The 19,306-nt window shown below is 39.7% G+C and overlaps 1 protein-coding gene across 5 annotated transcripts in view; it reads left to right on the plus strand.

The window, feature by feature from the left end:
• cep350 (centrosomal protein 350) overlaps positions 1-19,306 on the plus strand; it is a 274,904-nt gene that overhangs the window by 195,212 nt on the left and 60,386 nt on the right. For all 5 annotated transcript variants that reach the window (XM_059984922.1, XM_059984923.1, XM_059984924.1 and 2 more), the window contains 4 exons: positions 2,511-2,698; positions 6,208-6,295; positions 8,063-8,209; positions 9,956-10,131. In XM_059984922.1, coding sequence (XP_059840905.1) covers positions 2,511-2,698; positions 6,208-6,295; positions 8,063-8,209; positions 9,956-10,131 — 599 coding nt within the window. The remainder of the gene's footprint in view (positions 1-2,510; positions 2,699-6,207; positions 6,296-8,062; positions 8,210-9,955; positions 10,132-19,306) is intronic.

Raw genomic sequence — 19,306 nt, forward strand, 5'->3', positions numbered from 1 at the left:
GACCTACTGCAAATTTTTGAGGAAATTACAAACAGATTAGACAAAGGAGATGCAGTAGATGTGGTGTACTTGGATTTTCAGAAGGCCTTTGCAAAGGTGTTGCACATGAGGCTGTTAAGAGCAAGTTAAGAGCCCAAGGAATTACATTGAAGGTACTAGCATTGGCTGATCAGCAGAAAACAGTGGGAGTAATTCCGACTGGCTGCCGTTTACCAGTGGAGTTCCATGGGGGTTGGTGTTGAGACTGCTGCTTTTTTATGATGTATGTCAATAATTTGGACTATGGGATTAATGGATTTGTGGCTAAATTTGTCAATGATGCAATGATGGGTGGAGGAGTGGGTAGTGTTGAGGAAACTGAGAGCCTGTAGAGAGAATTGGGCAGTTTAGGGGAATGGGCAAAGAAGTGGCAAATGAAATACAAAGTTGGAAAGTGTATGGTCGTGCACTTTGGTGGAAGAAATAAATGGGCAGACTATTATTTAGATGGGGGAGAGAATTCAAAATTGAGAAATCAAGATCTGGATGATGGGGTGGTAAATTGAATTAGTAAGTATGCAGATGATACTAAGGTAGGTGGCGTTGTGGATAATGAAGTAGGTTTTCAAAGTTTACAGAGAGATTTAGACCAGTTAGAAGAGTGGGCTGAGCGATGGCAGATGGAGTTTAATGCTGATAAGTGTGAGGTGCTACATTTTGGTAGGAATAATCCAAATAGGACATACATGGTAAATGGTAGGGCATTGAAGAATGCAGTAGAACAGTGATCTAGGAATAATGGTGCATAGTTCCCTGAAGGTGGAATCTCATGTGGATAGGGTGGTGAAGAAAGCTTTTGGTATGCTGGCCTTCATAAATCAGAGCATTGAGTATAGGAGTTGAGATGTAATGTTAAAATTGTACAAGGGATTGATAAGGCCGAATTTGGAGTATTGTGTACAGCTCTGGTCACCGAATTATAGGAACGATGTCAACAAAATAGAGAGAGTACAGAGAAGATTTACTAGAATGTTACCTGGGTTCCAGCACCTAAGTTACAGGGAAAGATTGAACAAGTTAGGTCTTTATTCTTTGGAGCGTAGAAGGTTGAGGGGGGATTTGATAGAGGTATATGGGTATTTAAGGTATTTGAGGGGAATAGATAGAGTTGACGTGGATAGGCTTTTTCCATTGAGAGTAGGGGAGATTCAAACAAGAGGACATGAGTTGAGAGTTAGGGGGCAAAAGTTTAAGGGTAACACGAGGGGGAATTTCTTTACTCAGAGAGTGGTAGCTGTGTGGAACGAGCTTCCGGTAGAAGTGGTAGAGACAGGTTGGGTATTGTAATTTAAAGCAAAATTGGATAGGTATATGGACAGGAAAGGAATGGAGGGTTATGGGCTGAGTGCGGGTCAGTGGGATTAGGTGAGATTAAGCATTCGGCACGGACTAGAAGGGCCGAGATGGTCTCTTTCAGTGCTGTAATTGTTAGATGGTTATAAAATGCAGAGATACAGGATACCCTAAAGGTTAACCTCTAGGTTGAGTCTGTGTTGAAGAAGGCAAATGCAATGTTGGCATTCATTTCTGGAGGTGTAGAATATAAGAGCAGGGATGTAATGTTGAGGCTCTATAAGGCACTTGTGAGACCACATTTAGAGTATTGTGTGCAGTTTTGAGTTCCTTATTTTAGAATGGATATACTGACGTTGGAGAGGGTTCAGAGAAGATTCATGAGAATGATTCCAGGAATGAAAGGGTTACGATATAAGGAACATCTGGAAGCTCTTAGGCCGTTTTCCTTGGAGTTCAGGAGAATGAGGGGGAATCTCATAGAAACATTCCAAATGTTAAAAAGCCTGAACAGATTAGATATGGTAAAGTTATTTCCCATGGTAGGGGTGTCTAGGACAAAAGGGCACAACTTCAGGATAGAGGGTTGGCCATTTAGAACTGAGACGCGAAAAAATTACTTTAGTCTGAGGGTGATAAATCTGTAGAATTTGTTGCCACAAGTGTCTGTGGAGGCCAAGTAATTGGGTGCATTTAAGGCAGTGATAGGCTCTTGATTAGCTAGGGCATCAAAGGGTATGGGGAGAAGGCAGGGGAGTTTAGATGACTGGAAGAATCAGCCATGATTGTATGACGAAGCAGACTTGATGGGCTGAATGGCCTGCTTCTGCCCTTATATCTTATGGACTTAAACAACTTTGTGACCAAATTATTAGTTTAGTTCGTTATCAGTCTTTAGAATCCGATGAAGTCAGTAGTTGCATTCCTGGTCTAATAAGGTGTGAGGTACCTGTACCTTTACCACCTTTCTACTTCATTGAAATGTTTTTAAGTAGTGTGGCTTGCTGAATCTGAAGAGCGGTATGGCATTTTGCCAAGGTCATATGTGTCATGCATGGTAGCTGTGTTGATTTGTTCTGTTGCCTATGCTCATAATTCAAGTTGTTAAAAGTGGCCAACCTTGCATCAGCCACAGCAGCTCTCTTCATCTGATATATATCTATCTTTTCCATTTCTAGCATGATTTGAGTATGCCCTTCTCTGGCGGCCAGGACAGTTTCTCCAAATTTACAATGGAGATGGTAAGACAGTACATGAAAGAGGAAGAAATGCGTGCCCAGCATCAAGTATCACTCCTCAAGTTGCGTGAACGAGCTTTGAAGGAAAAGACAAAAGCTGAGCTGGCCTGGCTGGAACATCAGAAGAAGTGAGTTGTTGACTTAAATCTTTTCAGTTGACATGCATGAAGTGAAGATACCATGAATGCACTGATCACTGTTTCGTGGGAGATCCTAGCCATTTTTCTCTGCGTGTTGTGACTCAGCTAATATAATTGCGTCCTGCAGAAATGTAGTATAATGTCTTGATTTAAGAATAAAATGAAAGTAAGGGTGAATAATTTTGTTTATTTAGACCATAAGACCATACGATATAGGAGCAGAATTAGGCCATTTGGTCCATTGAGTCTGCTCCACTATTTCTTCATGGCTGATCTAATTTTCCTCTCAGCCCCAATCTCTTGCTGCCTTCCCATATCCCTTCGTGCCCTGGCTGATCTAGGTTCTATCAACCTCTGACATAAATGTACATCCAGACATGGCCTCCACTGCTGCCTGTGGTAAAGTATTCCATAGATTCTGCACTCTCTCGCTAAAGGAATTCTTCCTCACATCTGCTCTAACAGGTCACCTCTCTAATCTGAGGCTGTGTCCTCTGGTCTTAGACTCTCCCACCATAGGAAATATCCTCTCCAAAACAACTCCATTGAGGCCTTTCAACCTTTGATAGGTTTCAGTGAGGTCACCCCTCATTCTTCTGAATTCTAGACAATACGGACCCAGAGCTATCAAACGCTCTTCATATGACTTCAATCAATCCTGGAATTGTGAACCTCCTTTGAAACCTCATTGTGAAACTCCAATTTCAGCACATCCTTCCTAAGATAAAGGGATCAAACCTAATCACAATACTCCCAAGTGAGGCCTCACCAGTGCTTTTATAAAGTTTTAGCATTACATCCTTGCTCTTATATTCTCATCCTCTTGAAATGAAGGCTAACATTGCATTTGCCTTCCTCACCACTGACTCAATCTGTAAACTAACCTCCAAGGGATCCTGCACAGAGACTCCCAAGTCCCTTTGCACCTCAGTTTTTTGTGTTTTGTCTCCATTTAGAAAATAGTCAACCCTTTCATTTCTTCTACCAAAATGCTTGACCATACACTTCACAAAACTCTACTCCATCTCTCCTTTCTTTGCCCATTCTCCTAATCTGTCTGTCCTTCTATAGCCTCTCTACTTCCTCAAAACTACCTGCCCCTCCAACTATCTTCATATCATCTGAAAACTTTGCAACAAAGCCATCAATTCCATCATCCAAATCATTGACATATAACGTAAAAAGAAACCGTCCCAACTTGTGCCACTTGTCACCAGCAGCCAGTCAGAAGAGGTGCCTTTTATACCCACTCTTTGCCTCCTGCCAATCAGCCACTGCTTTAAATTCTTGGCCACCTTGCTGAATCCATACAGTTGGTCCAGTTAGTGTACTTGCAGAAGTGCCTTTAGGAGTTTGAATTTTGTTGTGGATTGATGTAGTAATATATTACTAATCTGGTCTCACTGAATTGGAAATCCAGGGGTTCATCAGATTTTGTTCTCCTGCCCACATGGAACGCTGACTGTAGAAGCTGCTGGTAACTCACTGACTCCGGGGAGCCATCAGCCTTCGTCCACATTAGTCTGTCAGCTGGCAATCCCAGCCCAATCTTCAAACGTCCCACCTCAATGTTCCTGTCCTTCAAGTACAGAGCGGAGACTTGAGACTCTGCATATCCTCTAATTCACCCATATCCCTGTCCCTTAAATCATAATCTGAATCCAACTGCCTTCTTCGTCTCCACACTATCTAAAAATCCAACTAAAACTGAGCTGTGACCTCATCTTCAGCCAATATGTCAATACATTTAATGTGGTAACCATTACTGCTTTTCTAGGCAGAAAATTCTGCAGATTCACTACTCCCTCGGAAAAGCAGTTTCTTCTCATCTCTGTCCTAACTCTATTCCCTCTAATCTTGAGGCTTTGTCCCCTAGTTCTGGTCTATCCCTTGCTTAATTTTATGATTCTATAAGATTCTCTCTCATTCCTCTGAATTATAGTGAGTATAGTACCAGGCAACTCAATCTCTCCTCAAAGGCTAACGCCCTCATCTTTGGAATCAACCTGGTGAATTCTCCAAACCAATATCTTGCCTCAAGTGAGGACACTAGAACTGCACACAGTATTCCAAATGCAGTCTCCCTAGTACAATTGCAGCCAAACCTCTTTGCTCTTAAATTTAATCCTTCTAGCAGTGAAAGCCAATAGCCTGCTGCACTGCAAACCAGCTTTTTGCAATTCAAGCACAAGCATTCCCAAATGCTTCTGCAGCTACCTTTCACTACTTTTTAAATAAAAATCCATTCTCTGTTTTTCTTTCCAAAGTGGAGAACCTCACACTTTTCAATGTTGTATTCTATCTGCTCACTTGTCCACTCACTTAACCTACCTATAGTTCTATGTAGACCTTCCAGATCCTCTGCACAATTTGCTTTTCCACTCAATTTAGTGTTATTGGCAACTTAGATACACTATACTCAGTCCCCTTTTCCAAATTGTTTATGTAAATTATGTAAATATGTTGCTGTAAATAATGTGTTATTGACTACATATTTAAATAGTCTCAAAATAGACAACACAAGAGCTGCAGGCCACATATTTTCAGTATTTTTAACATGGTCTTTAAATATCTTGGGTCCAGTTCCACAGCATCCAGATTTTTCATTTGCTCTCAATTACCAACTTATGCTGATAGATCTATCATTTTTAGTAGCATAGCATAATTATTTTTATTTCACAAAATCTTATCCAGAATCAGATTTAATATCATTGGCATATGTTGTGAAATTAGTTGTTTTGCTGTATATTTCAGTATATAATAATAAATAAGAAATGCAGTATATATTGAAAAATAAGTGCATAAAGTGCAAAAAAAGCAGTGAGGTAGTGTACATGTATATTGTCTATTCAGAACTCTGATGACAGAGGGAAAGAGCTGAAACTATCCATACCAAAGCCTTCGTTATCCATCAGAAATACCAGAAAGCTATTAGAATAGCAAGTTTTTTGCTCTCTAACATTGGTTGGATTGAATAAATTGTTTTGATATTGTAAGGCATTTAATACAAGCATGGACAGGGATTTTACTTCTGATCCAATGATATTCTGGACTCACTAAAAGAATTCTTAGATTAAGGGAGCCTAATAATATTTTATGATACACAGCACCATTATTTATTTTGCAGTTCCCTATTTATTTGGTTATCCAGGCTATTTGTTCATATAAATTTTGCACACAAATTCTCTCAATCAATCAATTAATTAGTGCTCTTAAACTTTGTTTTTCACTACATTTTCAATCATCTCAGTATGCTCAGTTTCTCAAAAATACTTCCTTTCCAAGTTCAGAAAACCAAACCTCAGAAATGAGCATGGAAATTAAAAATGTTCAAATTTTTTCTGCTCAGATCTGGTCATTTAGTTTTTAAGTGCAAATTCAGCAATTGAAAATTGCGTAGTAATTTATTCTGATTGATGGTATATTTTTTTAAAGTGTTGTGCATTGTAGGAGAAATAGACATTACTGTGTGACTTTATCATGTTATATTTCAACAGGCGTCTAAGAGACAAAGGGGAAGATGATAAAATGCCACCAATCCGTAAGCGACAGCGTGGGCTACTTCTCAGGCTGCAGCAAGAGCAGGTAATATGCATTTGAAGTCAAAAACTAATTTCTCCTCCCAGCAATTGGACATCTATTACTTATCCACTCCATTTCTTGGTTGGCTGTTGGCCTGAGTACTTTGATTTTGTCAATTATCCAATTTTTTTCCATGAATTTTTAAATTATTTACAACATGGATTGATTTCCAGCTGTAGTTGTCAGACGAAGGCACAAGTGAGCTGTTGAGGTTTCTATTTTCACTATACCAAATAAGTCAGCAGTACTAAGCTGAAGATGTCCATCAGGAAGAGCTTGGTACTTTGTCCACAGCAGTTCAGCTCAGGATCCCCACATTTGAATTTTAATATAAACATATGCTGTTTTGACTTGGTTGTGTGAAGAGATTTTTTTTTCCTCTCACATATGATTGCCTGCTTGTTTTTTCTGCATGTTGGATCTCATAATGCAATACATCATTTTCCTCCTTAGCTTGAAAATTTTACCACTAGAGGCCCTTTCCTGGGACTTTTTAAGAGCCAACCAGTACATGATTATGATCAAGGTTGCATCTCAGTTTGCTCTGCTTGTAACTTTATCGATTCCTTTCATGCCATTAACCAAACTATGTTAAGTGCTTCATGTTATCATATCAGTCAGAAAATGACCCCTTGCCCTTGCACTGTGGCCCTCTCAAACAAGAAAATGGTGCTATTTTGTATTTGGTATGGATTTTGATACAAAACAATGTAAAGCTGAAGTGGCTTTACACTGATTGTAAAAGCTACCTTATTTGGAGTAGATCTTAGACTTGCTCAATATTACACTCATAAGTATGGCTGTAAGGAAAGATTGGGAAAAAATTGGATGGGTTTCTCTGGAAGGTCAGGGGCCGAGGGAAGACTAGATAGAAGTATATAAAATTATGAGAAGTCTAATTAGGGTAGATAGTATTTTTTCTAGTGTGGAAATATCAACTCCTAGAAGCGTAGGTTTAATATGAGGACATTTTAAGACATTTACAAGGCAAGTTTTTTTAACCCAGTGAACGTGCTGCCGGGGTTTGTGGAAGCAAATGCGATAGTGATTTGGGACAGGCCCATAAGTATGCAAAAAATGGAAGAGAAATACGGATCGTGTGGGCAGGTGAGATTAACATAACTTGACATTGTAGTCAGCATAGACGTGGTGGCCCATAGGGAACGTTTCTTTGCTCTACTGTTTTGTCTTCTAAGTCAGCTCTGCAGTAGGTATTATAAGGAAGTTCTTGAACGAGAAAACCCTCTTCACTTCTTCTTCCTCCATTTCTTCCTGAAGCACATGGCTGTTGAAAACATTTAAGATTTCAACAATCCAGATGAAGTTGATTAATTCACTGGAAATTAGAAAGGAAAACTGAGGACATTTCAAAAAATTTGGCAAAATCAAGTTTTTAAAAAATCCTTTCTTCTGAGACCAGGCAGTTTTCATCAAATAAATGGCAAGATTTGTACTTTGGACAAGCTTACTATATTAGAAATGATGCATAATTCTGTGTTGATCTTTAATGAAGCAATGTGTTGAACTGCATAGGTTGTACCTGCACAGGTTAAATAGACACATTATGCAGGAGTTTTGATCATTGATCTTTAATGAAGCAATGTGTTGAACTGCACAAGTGGTAGTGTTATGTTGACCCATTGTGTAGGGGATCTGCTTTGTGATGAGACATGCTGTTGTTTACATTAAAACTCTTTTTTGCCTCTTGTTTTTGTTGTTTCTTTGATATGCTAAAAGTTTGTATCTTTTGCTGAAATAAAACTGAAACAGGCTGAAATCAAACGCCTTCAAGAAGCCAATAGGGCTGCTCGCAAGGAAAGACAGTTGATCCTGAAACAGCAGGAGGAGATCCAGCGTTTGCGCCAGACCACTATTAAAATACAGGAGAAACTCAAATCAGCTGGAGAGGGCAAGCTGGTGAGTATTCTAAGCTGTATGTGTGCATTATATTCACAATAAATCTAGTAAATAAGGAACTTGAGAATTCAATTTTAAGCAATGCAAGCTTGACATTTACCAATAAGTATATCCTCGACTAGAATTATAGATAGCAAGTTTAATCTCGTACATGGGCACACTAACCTATGGTGAAGAATACCATTTTCACTCTACCAGTAACATTACTGAAAAAAAAAACACATTTACTTGTAGTCTATGCAGAAGTAAACATCATGGTACTTGCAGCTGCCTAAATTGACGTAACTGCAGCCATTGCATCAGGGAAAGTATTTTGAACCTTGTGTTTGCCTTTTAGTGAGCTGTATGTACCCATGGCTTAATTTGATGTTACTCTTTATTCCATTGAAATACTTCTAATTTTATTGTACAGAACTAGGACTTTTGTCTAATTTTTAATTTTCTCTGCATGAGCTTCCTCCCCACTTGACCAAGTGTAATCCTCCTAGGGTAATCCTGTTTCCAATGTAAAAAAATATGAAGTATGTAGTATGCCAGTTAGTCTTCAAACTATGTTGTTGAGAGGCATTTCGTTTCCATTTACCCACCGTAATCTGTTGTTGCTTTATTTAATAAATCCTTTCTAAGAAAACAAAGCAGATTTTAAAATCTCAGAAAAGCTAGAACAAGTTCCGTTGAAATATCAGCTGGCTTTCTTGCTATAGTTACTGACATTCAAGTATTTCTAGTATTTTTTTATATATATAATTTGCAGCATTTGAGTACATGAAAAGCAGTACATCAGCTCTTCTACCCCACTCCTCAAGAGTCTGCTATGCTATTCAGAACGGTCAGCCAAGCTGTTCTTGATTTCAGTTCTACTTCCTTGCTTGTTCCCCATAAACCTGGATTCCTCAACTCTCTGTCAGCTTTAAGTATATCCAGTTATTTGGCTTGCATATCCTTGAGGAATGGAGAATACTAAAAATTCACATCCTATATTTGGAATTTTTGCTGGACTTCATCATAAATGAATTGCTGCATTTTATGGGACCTTTCCACCAAAAATCATGATTTCCACCACAAGTAAAGAACATCCTCTCATTATATTATGATTGTGGCCATCTGATTCATTAGAAGCTTTTCAGCATCCAAAGATTTTTTTTTTGAAAATTACAACGAATGGTTGTGTCATCTCTGCACTTAACACTCTGAAATGCAAGCCATGAGGTCTAAAAGTTTTGTCATTGTTTGTCTCATCCTTATTAGTATTCCAATCGCATTATCCAGGGAAACCACTATTTAGCTTTTATCTTTTCTTGCATATATTTGAATAAATTGTTATTGTGCTTGTTTTTCACCTCCCCCTTCCCTTCTCCTAATTTTTCCACTCTTAACCCTTCTTTCACCTGTCTCTCAGCTCTCCCTGGTGCCCCTCCTCCTTTATCCCATGGTTCACTCTCTTCTATCAGATTTCTTCTTCTCCAGCCCTTACCTTTTTTACCTATCACCTCCCAGCTTCTTCATACCAACCACCACAACCCCCCACAACACCACATCTGGCTTCATCTGCCATCTTCTATCTTGTACTCCTTCCCCTCCACTCACCACCTTATTCTGGCTTCTTCCCCTTTGCTTTCCAGTCCTGATGAAGAGTCTCTGCCTGAAACATCAACTATTTATTAATTTCTATAGATGCTGCATGATCTACTGAGTTCATCCACATTTTGTGTGTTGCTGCATCAACAACATTTTTTTTTGTTTTAGGAGCTGCGGAGCACAGAACAAATCGAGGAATTAAATGTTCCAAAAGTGAGCCATGCTTCCAGCCCCTTGCAGACAGATATGGAGACACGGAGTCCTTCCCCCATTTCTGTCTCGGGCAGTGAAACCAGCAGCATCATGCAGAAACTGAAGAAGATGCGTAGTCAGATGGATGAAAAGTAAACTAATATTCACATATCTACCAGAGCTTTGTGTACTGTCTGCAATTGTACTGTGAAACCTATCAATTCTAGCTATCATTCTCGCTTGTGTGAAGCTTTTGCAGGTTTTGTTAGAAGGGTGGGTGTGGGAGGATAGCAAAACATGAAACTGGCCCTTTGCCTAGTATGCTTGTGTTAAAGATGATGCCAGTTTAAACTGCATGTCTTGCCTCTATATGGTCTGTATCCCTTTATTCCATGCCTGCTTGTATATCTGCTTCCACCACTTCTCTTGGCAGTGTGTTCCAGGCACCTATCAATAAGTTTTCTTTAACCTTTTTTTCCATTCTCACCTGCAGTATACCTTCTAGTATTTGATATTTCCACCCTAGAGAAAAAGACTCCCGTCTCCTTTATCTTCATCTCTGATTTTTAAAACTTCTATTAGGTTCCTCGGCCTGAGTCATTCCAGAGAAAATAATCTGAGATTATTTTTAAGAGCTCTCTCTAATCCAAGTAACATCATTGTGAACCTTCTTTACACCTCTCCAGAGTCTGTATGACTCCTGTAATGTACACAGCATGTAATGTGGTTTAACTCAAGTTTTATACAGCTCTGTGATGACTTCCTGACTTTTATATAAGCAATGTCCCAGCTGATGAAGACAAGCATGCTGTATTCCTTTATCATCAGATCTACTTGTGCTGCCACTTTCGGGGGTTATGTACTTAAACCCCAAGATTTTTTCCAAAGTGCAAAATTGAAAACCAGCTATATTGTTTCCTATTAGAAGCTACTTTTTCCCCATATAAACTCTATCACACTTCAGTGTTTAACCCATGGGGACAAAGTTCATTCTTTGTTTTGATATTCTGTTTGAAATACTGCTATTTAACAGTTCTTCTTCAGTGACATCTGTCAGATAATGTAGTTCTACAACTGTTATGTTTATTGGCACTTTGTTAGACATTTAATCCTGGAGATTTGACCTTATGTGACCCCTGTTTGAACAAGCATGTGGAGACTTCTGTTCTGGCTAAACTTGAGCCCTCTGTAAATCAGTCCAAGTTGCTTGCAGTTGCAGAATCATCCTCCATGATTTCTTTATTACACACCAACTGTGCTGTTTTCCATCTTCACCTCCACTGTCAGAGGAGCCCCTTCACTTTTGTCAAGACCAAGACCCTTCTCATTCTGTCCCACTCAGCTGCAGACCAGCCATCACTGTTCTGATCAAAAACAATTCTCAACCCAGCTATCTGTATCCCATTTCCGAGTGCCCTTTTATTCTGAAGTTCAAATGTATTTTCTTGGTATCTTGCTTGAATTTGCTTGATTGAGTTACTGCCTCTTTACAGAAGCAACACAGTTCCACCTTCCCTCCCACTTGGATGAATGAAAAGACTGATATATCTTTCATCCTCCTCCATCTGTCTACAGCCTTGCACTGCTCTGCATTGTCTTTCCACTGTTGATTGGGGCCAGAGTTGCCTGGTTCCGTTCTTAACAGTACCGCCTCAGACCTAATATCATCAGCAAAAGTTGATTTCTCTTGATTTGGTGGTGTGGGTATATTTGTCACCTATGGTTTTTATGCATGCAGAATTAATCTTACACCACATTAAACATATGTTAGCTTCTATATTTACATTATACAGTGCGTATTTAGAACATAGAACAGTACATTACACCACAGGAACAGGCCTTTTACCCCACAGTGTTGTGATGCACCAATTAAATCAGTAATCAAATGGCCAACTAAACTAATTCCATCTGCCTACACAATGACAATATCCTTCAATTTCAAGTTAAGTAGTTCCATTTAATATCAGAATGTATACAATATACAACCTGAAATTCTTATTCTTCATAGACATCCACAAAACAGAAGAGTGCCCCCAAAGAATGAATGATAGTAAAAACGTTAGAACCCCAAAGACTCCCTGCTCCCACATACAAACTACAGCAAAGTATTGATGCTCTCCCTCCCCCACTTCAGCAAAATGCATCAGCACCCTCCACACACAAAACAAGCCATAGCAAAGCCCACAAATGTCTCTTGAAAGTCTCGAATGTATTTGCCTCTACCACCACCCCGTCTAGCACATTCCATGCACCCACCACTCTAATGTTTTAAAAAAAAAACTCTTGCCCTTCACATCTCCTTTGAAGTTATGCCCTGTCACCTTAAATGCATGCCCCCTTTTCAGCTTTGGGAAAAAGATGCTGCCTGTCTATCCATTGCTATCATAATCTGAAAACATCAGATCTCCGCTCAGCCGCTCCAGAGAACATAGCCCAAATTTGTCCAACCTCTCATTATAGCACATGGCCTCTAACCCAGTCAGCATCCTTTTTTGCACCCTCCCTAAAGCCTCCACATCCTTCCTAAAATGGGGCTACCAGAATTGTATGCAATATTCTAGATGCAACCTAACTAGAGTTTTATAAAGCTACAACATAACTTCCTGACCTTTGAACTATTACCTTGACTAATACCTTGCAAATTACATATCTTTGGAATTCTCCACTCTGGAGAGCTGTGGTTGACTAATTAAACATAGAACAGTACAGTACAGGAACGGGCCTTTTGGCCATAATGTTGTGCTGAACCAATTAAATCATTAATCAAATGGCCAACTAAACTAATCTCTTATGCTTACACCATGTCCATATCATTCCGTATTCCTCACATTCATGTGTCTATCAAAAAGTCTAACATTTCTGCCTCTACCACCACCCCAGGCAATGTATATTAGGCACCCACCGCTCTTTTTAAAAAAAAACTTGCCCCTCACATCTACTTTAAAATTATGCCCTCACCTTAAATGCATGTCCTCTGGTATTAAGTATTTCAACCTTGGAAAAATATATTGTCTACTCTATCTATACCTCTTAGATTATAAACCTCTATCAGATCTCCCCTCAGCCTCTGCCAATCTAGAAAAAATAACTCAAGTTTCTCCAATCTCTTTTTATAGCACATGCTGCCTAATCCAGGCAACATCCTGGTAAATTCTTCTGTGCCCTCTCCAAAGCCTCCACATTCCCCCAGTAATGGGGTGACCGGAATTATATGCAATATTCCAGATGCAGTCTAACTAGAGTTTTATAAAGCTGCAACATACCTTCCTGACCTTTGAACTCAATGCCTTGACTAATAAAGGCAAACATGCCATACGTCTCCTTAGCCACCCTATGAACTAAGGAGCCACTTTCAGAGAGCTATGAACTTGGGACTCCAAGATCCCTCCTCTCATCTACACTGTTCAGGGTCTTGCCCTTAACAATGTACTTTCTGTTTTCATTTGACCTACCAAAGTGCAACACTTCACATTTGGCCATATTAAACCCCATCTGTCATTTTTCCACCTATATCTGCTGCTGATCTATATCTTCTTGTACTTCTTACCAGTTTTGTAAGCTACCACACCACCAATCTTTGCATCGTCTGAACACACCCATCTATATTTTCAAATGCCTTACTAAACCTATGTAGACAACATGCACAGCTCTAACTTCATCAATCATCTTTGTCTTGTTAGTAAGACATGACTTGCTCCACACAAAGCCAGGCTAGCTTTCCCTGATTAGGCCATGGTTTTCCAAATGCCTATAAATCCTATCCCTAAGAATTGTCTCCAGTGACTTCCTACCACTGACAGGAGATTCAGTGGTCTGTAGTTTCCAGGATTATCCCTGATTCCCTTGAATAATGGAACAACATCAAAGCTTCAAAGTACGTATAAGTGATCCTTGTGATTAATTTTCTGACGAGCATTCACAGTAAGTACAAAGAAACACAATAAAATCATTGGAAAAACTACACAAAGATAGACAAACAGCCAATGTGCAAACACACACAAAAACAAAATAATAAGTAAGTAGTAATATTGTGGCATGAGTTGTAGACTTTATGAAAGTGAGTCCATTGGTTGTGGAATCAGCTTGGTCTTGGGTGAAGTTATCCACTCAGTTTCAAGTGCCTGATGACTTTGGGATAATGATTGTTCCTGAACCTAGTGCTGTGGAACCTAGGGTACTTCCTTCCTGATGGCAACAGGGAGAAGAGAGCATGTCCGAGATCGTGGATGTCCTTAATAATGGATACTGCTTCCTGCGACGGTGCTCCTTGTTGATGTGCTCAATGGTGGAGAAGGTTTTGCCTGTGATGGACTGTGCTGTAACCACTAGATTTTGCAGGCTGTTCTGTTCAACGGCATTGATGTTTCCATTCTAGGCTGTGATACAACCAGTCAGTAAACTTACAACCATTCATAGAAACATAGAAAATAGGTGCAGGAGTAGGCCATTCGGCCCTTTGAGCCTGCACTGCCATTCAGTATGATCATGGCTGATCATCCAACTCAGAACCCTGTACCTGCTTTCTCTCCATACCCCCTGATCCCTTTACCACAAGGGCCATATCTAACTTCCTCTTAAATATAGCCAATGAACCTGCCTCAACTGTTTTCTGTGGCAGAGAATTCCACAGATTCACCACTCTCTGTGTGAAGAAGTTTTTCCTCATCTCGGTCCTAAAAGGCTTCCCCTTTATCCTTAAACTGTGACCCCTCGTTCTGGGCTTCCCCAACATCAGAAACAATCTTCCTGCATCTAGCCTGTCCAATTCCTTTAGAATTTTATACATTTCAATAAGATCCCCCCCCCCCCCCCCCACTCAATCTTCTAAATTCCAGTGAGTATAAGCCTAGTCGATCCAGTCTTTCTTCATATGAAAGTCCTGCCATCCCAGGAGTCAATCTGGTGAACCTTCTCTGTACTCCCCCTATGGCAAGAATGTCTTTCCTCAGATTAGGGGACCAAAACTGCACACAATACTCTAGGTGTGGTCTCACCAAGGCCTTGTACAACTGCAGTAGAACCTCCCTGCTCCTGTACTCAAATCCTTTTGCTATGAATGTCAACATACCATTTGCCTTTTTCACCGCCTGCTGTACCAGCATGCCCACCTTCAATGACTGGTGTACAATGACACCCAGGTCTCGTTGCATCTCCCCTTTTCCTAATTGGCCACCGTTCAGATAATAATCTGTTTTCCTGTTCTTGCAACCAAAGTGGATAACCTCACGTTTATCCATTTTCTTGGGCTACTTCCTTAAGCACTCTGGGATGCAGACCATCTGGCCCTGGGGATTTATTAGATTTAATCCCTTCAATTTACCTAATACCACTTCCCTACTAACATGTATTTCCCTCAGTTCCTCCATCTCACGAGACCCTCGGTCCCTTACTATTTCCAGAAGATTATTTATGTCCTCCTTAGTGAAGACTGAACCAAAGTAGTTATTCAATTGGTCTGCCATGTCTTTATTCCCTATGATAAATTCACCTGTTTCTGACTGTAAAGGACCTACATTTGTCTTGACCAATCTTCTTTTCATGTATCTATAAAAGCTTTTACAGTCAGTTTTTATGTTCCCTGCCAGCTTTCTCTCATAATCTTTTTTCCCTTTCCTAATTAAGTCCTTTGTCCTCCTCTGCTGGTCTCTGAATTTCTCCCAGTCCTCAGGTGTGCCGCTTTTTTTTGCTAATTTATATGTTTCTTCTTTGGACTTGATACTATCCCTAATTTCCCTTGTCAGCCACGGGTGCACTACCTTCCCTGGTTTATTCTTTTGCTAAACTGGGATGAACAATTGTTGTAGTTCATCCATGTGATCTTTTAATGCTTGCCATTGCATATCCACTGTCAACCCTTTAAATATTATTTGCCAGTCTATCTTAGCTAATTCACGTCTCATACCTTCAAAGTTACCCTTCTTTAAGTTCAGAACCTTTGTTTCTGAATTAACTATGTCACTGTCCATCTTAATGAAGAATTCAACCATATTACGGTCACTCTTACCCAAGGGGCCTCGCACGACAAGATTGCTAACTAACCCTTCCTCATTGCTCAATACCCAATCTAGAATGGCCTGCTCTCTAGTTGGTTCCTCGACATGTTGGTTCAGAAAACCATCCCGCATACATTCCAAGAAATCCTCTTCCTCAGCACCCTTACCAATTTGGTTCACTCAATCTATCTGTAGATTGAAGTCACCCATTATAACTACTGTTCCTTTATTGCACGCATTTCTAATTTCCTGTTTAATGCCATCCCCAACCTCAGTATTACTGTTAATCTAAGGAAGTTTGTCAAAGTTTTAGATGACATGCCAAATCTTCTCAAACTTCTAAAGAAACAGAGGTGCTGCTGTGCCTTCTTTGTAATAGTAGTTATGTGCTAGACCCAGAACAGATCCTTTGAAATGACCATGTTGAGGAATTTTAAGTTACTGACCTTGTCCACTTCTTGATACCCTGATGAGGACTGGCTCATGGGTCCTCTTCCTGTAGTCAATAATCAGGTCTTTGGTTTTGCTAATGTTGATTATTGTTGTGGCACCATTCAGCCAGATTTTCAATTTCAATTTCTCCCCATATGCTGATTCATCACCACCTTTGATTTAGCCTGCAGCAGCAACATTAGCTACTTGCCAGTCCACCAGCACTTCACCTATGGCCAGAAAGGACACAAAGATATTGGTTAAGGCCCAAGCAATATCCTGTCTTGCTTCTCTCAGTAACTCATTAGGCCCTGAGGATTTATCAATCTTAATACTCTTCAAGAAACCCAACACTACTTTCTTCTTTACCTTGAAAAGCCCTGGCATATTAATATGTTCAGCACTGATGTACAGAATGCATAGAATGTTTTGGGATTCTCTTTAATACTACTTGCCAAGAACTTTTCATGGCTCCTCCTGGCTTTCCTAATTCTCTTCTTGAACTCTTTTCTGGCTTCTTTATAATCCTCAAGGGATCTGTTTGATTCTAGTTTCCTAAGTGTTACATACTTTTCCTTCTTGACTAAATTCATTACCTCTTGATAGCCAAGGTTCTTGTACTTTGCCATCCTTTTCCTTTTTTCTGACTGTAACACCAGTCCTGTACTTTGTGCACTTGGCATTTACATTTTTCAGCACACAACTCTGTCATCACAGCAATTTCCTCTAAATAAATGTTGAGATTAAGAAGTCAATTTTAGTCTCTATTATAAACACTGTGCTTGAGTCAGAAGCACTTTTCCTTGGCAGTCTCAGTGTAATGCTTCACCAAATTTGAGCTTTATCAAGTGAGATCATAGAACTACCTATTTTCACCTCCGTAGTGTCACCAAACTCTATGCTAACCTCAGTTTGTCTGCTGTTGAAGTTCACTGCAATTTTTTTTATCTGTAGACTGAGCATTACAATATACTCCAGATATGACCTCCTTTATTCCACTCTGTATGAACTTGATGGTATTCTAAATTCTACTGTCCATACCATACTCTGTTTAACTCTTCATGTATTGGCACTGTGCTAAATTGGGTTATAGTTAAGCAACAGGTCAAGTTTGAAATTCTTATCAGTTCTTTTGTTTCTATTTCTTCATAATCTCCTTCAGCCCTGCATACAGACTCTAGAGTTTTCTTGAACTTAATGACTGCTGTGACTTCAACTGACATGGTGCTAAGCTTTTGAATCCTCTCTTACCTCTACAATTTTCCTTCAATGATGCTTCCTGCAGTTTACTGCTGAATGATATTTTTCACCTACCCTAGTAGCACCTTGCATGCCAGGCATCAATTTTTGTTAGCTGCTGCCCAACAATTCAGGAATGGACGCTGATTAAAGGTACTACGGTAAAAGTCTGATCTCGGACTTTTTGCTGGACTAACAGATCTTTAGACTTTTGGATATCAGTTTTATTATTTTACAATGTATTTTAAATTAGTTCTTGTTGGACATTACATAGCATTATAATATTTACTGTGTAGTCAAGTAAGTTTAAAAGGGCAGTTCCCTTTCTTCTTATGATCCACTTTCCTCTCCTATCAGATTATTTCTCCAGCCCTTGACCTTTCCCACCACCTGGCTTCACCTTCCATCGAGCCTATTTTCCACCCCCCCCCCCCCCCCCCACCTTTTTTATTCTGGTATCTGCCCCCTTTCATCTCAGTTCTGAAGAAGGGTCTCAGCACGAAATATCAGTTACTTTTCCATAGTTGCTACCTGACCTGCTGAGTTCTTCCTGCATTTTGTGGGTGTTCCAGAGCTCCCATATGTCTGAAGAGAGCGCAGAAAGTCATGCCTCCAGCAGCAGGAAGAGAATATGGGACCAGGAGTAAGAAGAAAGCTTAGTAATTTTAATCCATCAGGATTTCAGAATTGTTGGAAAGTGGATAATTTTAATTTTACTGTACATAAATCAAGATTTCTAAGTAGGGAAATATATAGATGTTATAATTAATCTTCATTGTATTTCAAACTAACAGATTTAGAATCAGAAACAGGTTTATTATCACCAGCATGTGATGTGAAATTGGTTAACTTAGCAGCAGCAGTTCAATGCAATACATAATCTAGCAGAGAGAAAAAAAAATAAAATAAAACGTAATAAGTAAGCAAGTAAATCAATTACATATATTGAATAGATTTTTTAATGTGCAAAAAACAGAAATAATGTATATTTAAAAAAAGTGAGATAGTGACAAAAGCTTCAATGTCCATTTAGGAATCAGATGGCAGAGGAGAAGAAGCTGTTCCTAAATCACTGAATGTGTGCCTTCAGGCTTCTTTATCTCCTACCTGATGGTAACATTGAGAAAAGGGCATGCTCTGGGTGCTAAAGGTCCTTAATAATGGACGCTGCCTTTCTGAGACACCGCTCCTTGAACATGTCCTGAGTACTTTGTAGGCTAGTATCCAAGATGGAGCTGACTAGATTTACAACCTTCTGCGGCTTTTGGTCCTGTGCAGTAGCCCCTCCATACCAAGCAGTGATGCAACCTGTCAGAATGCTCTCCAAGGTACAACTATAGAAGTTTTTGATTGAGACCAGTTAAGGCCCATTTTTCTAATTGAGCTTATGTGGCTCCAAGTAAGAACAATCAAGGTACCCTCCCCTTCTCCAGAGCCCTGTAAGTGTTCTTCTTCCATTAGCAGTACATTACTCAATTCTAACCATACACTGTGAAAACAGGTTTTTCCTCATGATAACTTCATTCATGCACTGGACAGACTAGTAACGGCTCCCTAGGATAAAACAGCTTTATCTCAGAATCAGTTGAAGAAAAGCAGTCTGGTGATCCTTGGATCCACTTCTTCTGTCTCTACTTCCATCCATTGGTCCTCAGTCAATTTA

The sequence above is a fragment of the Hypanus sabinus genome, chromosome 11 (genome assembly GCF_030144855.1).
Source record: "Hypanus sabinus isolate sHypSab1 chromosome 11, sHypSab1.hap1, whole genome shotgun sequence".
In the NCBI taxonomy this organism is placed as follows: Eukaryota; Metazoa; Chordata; class Chondrichthyes; order Myliobatiformes; family Dasyatidae; genus Hypanus; species Hypanus sabinus.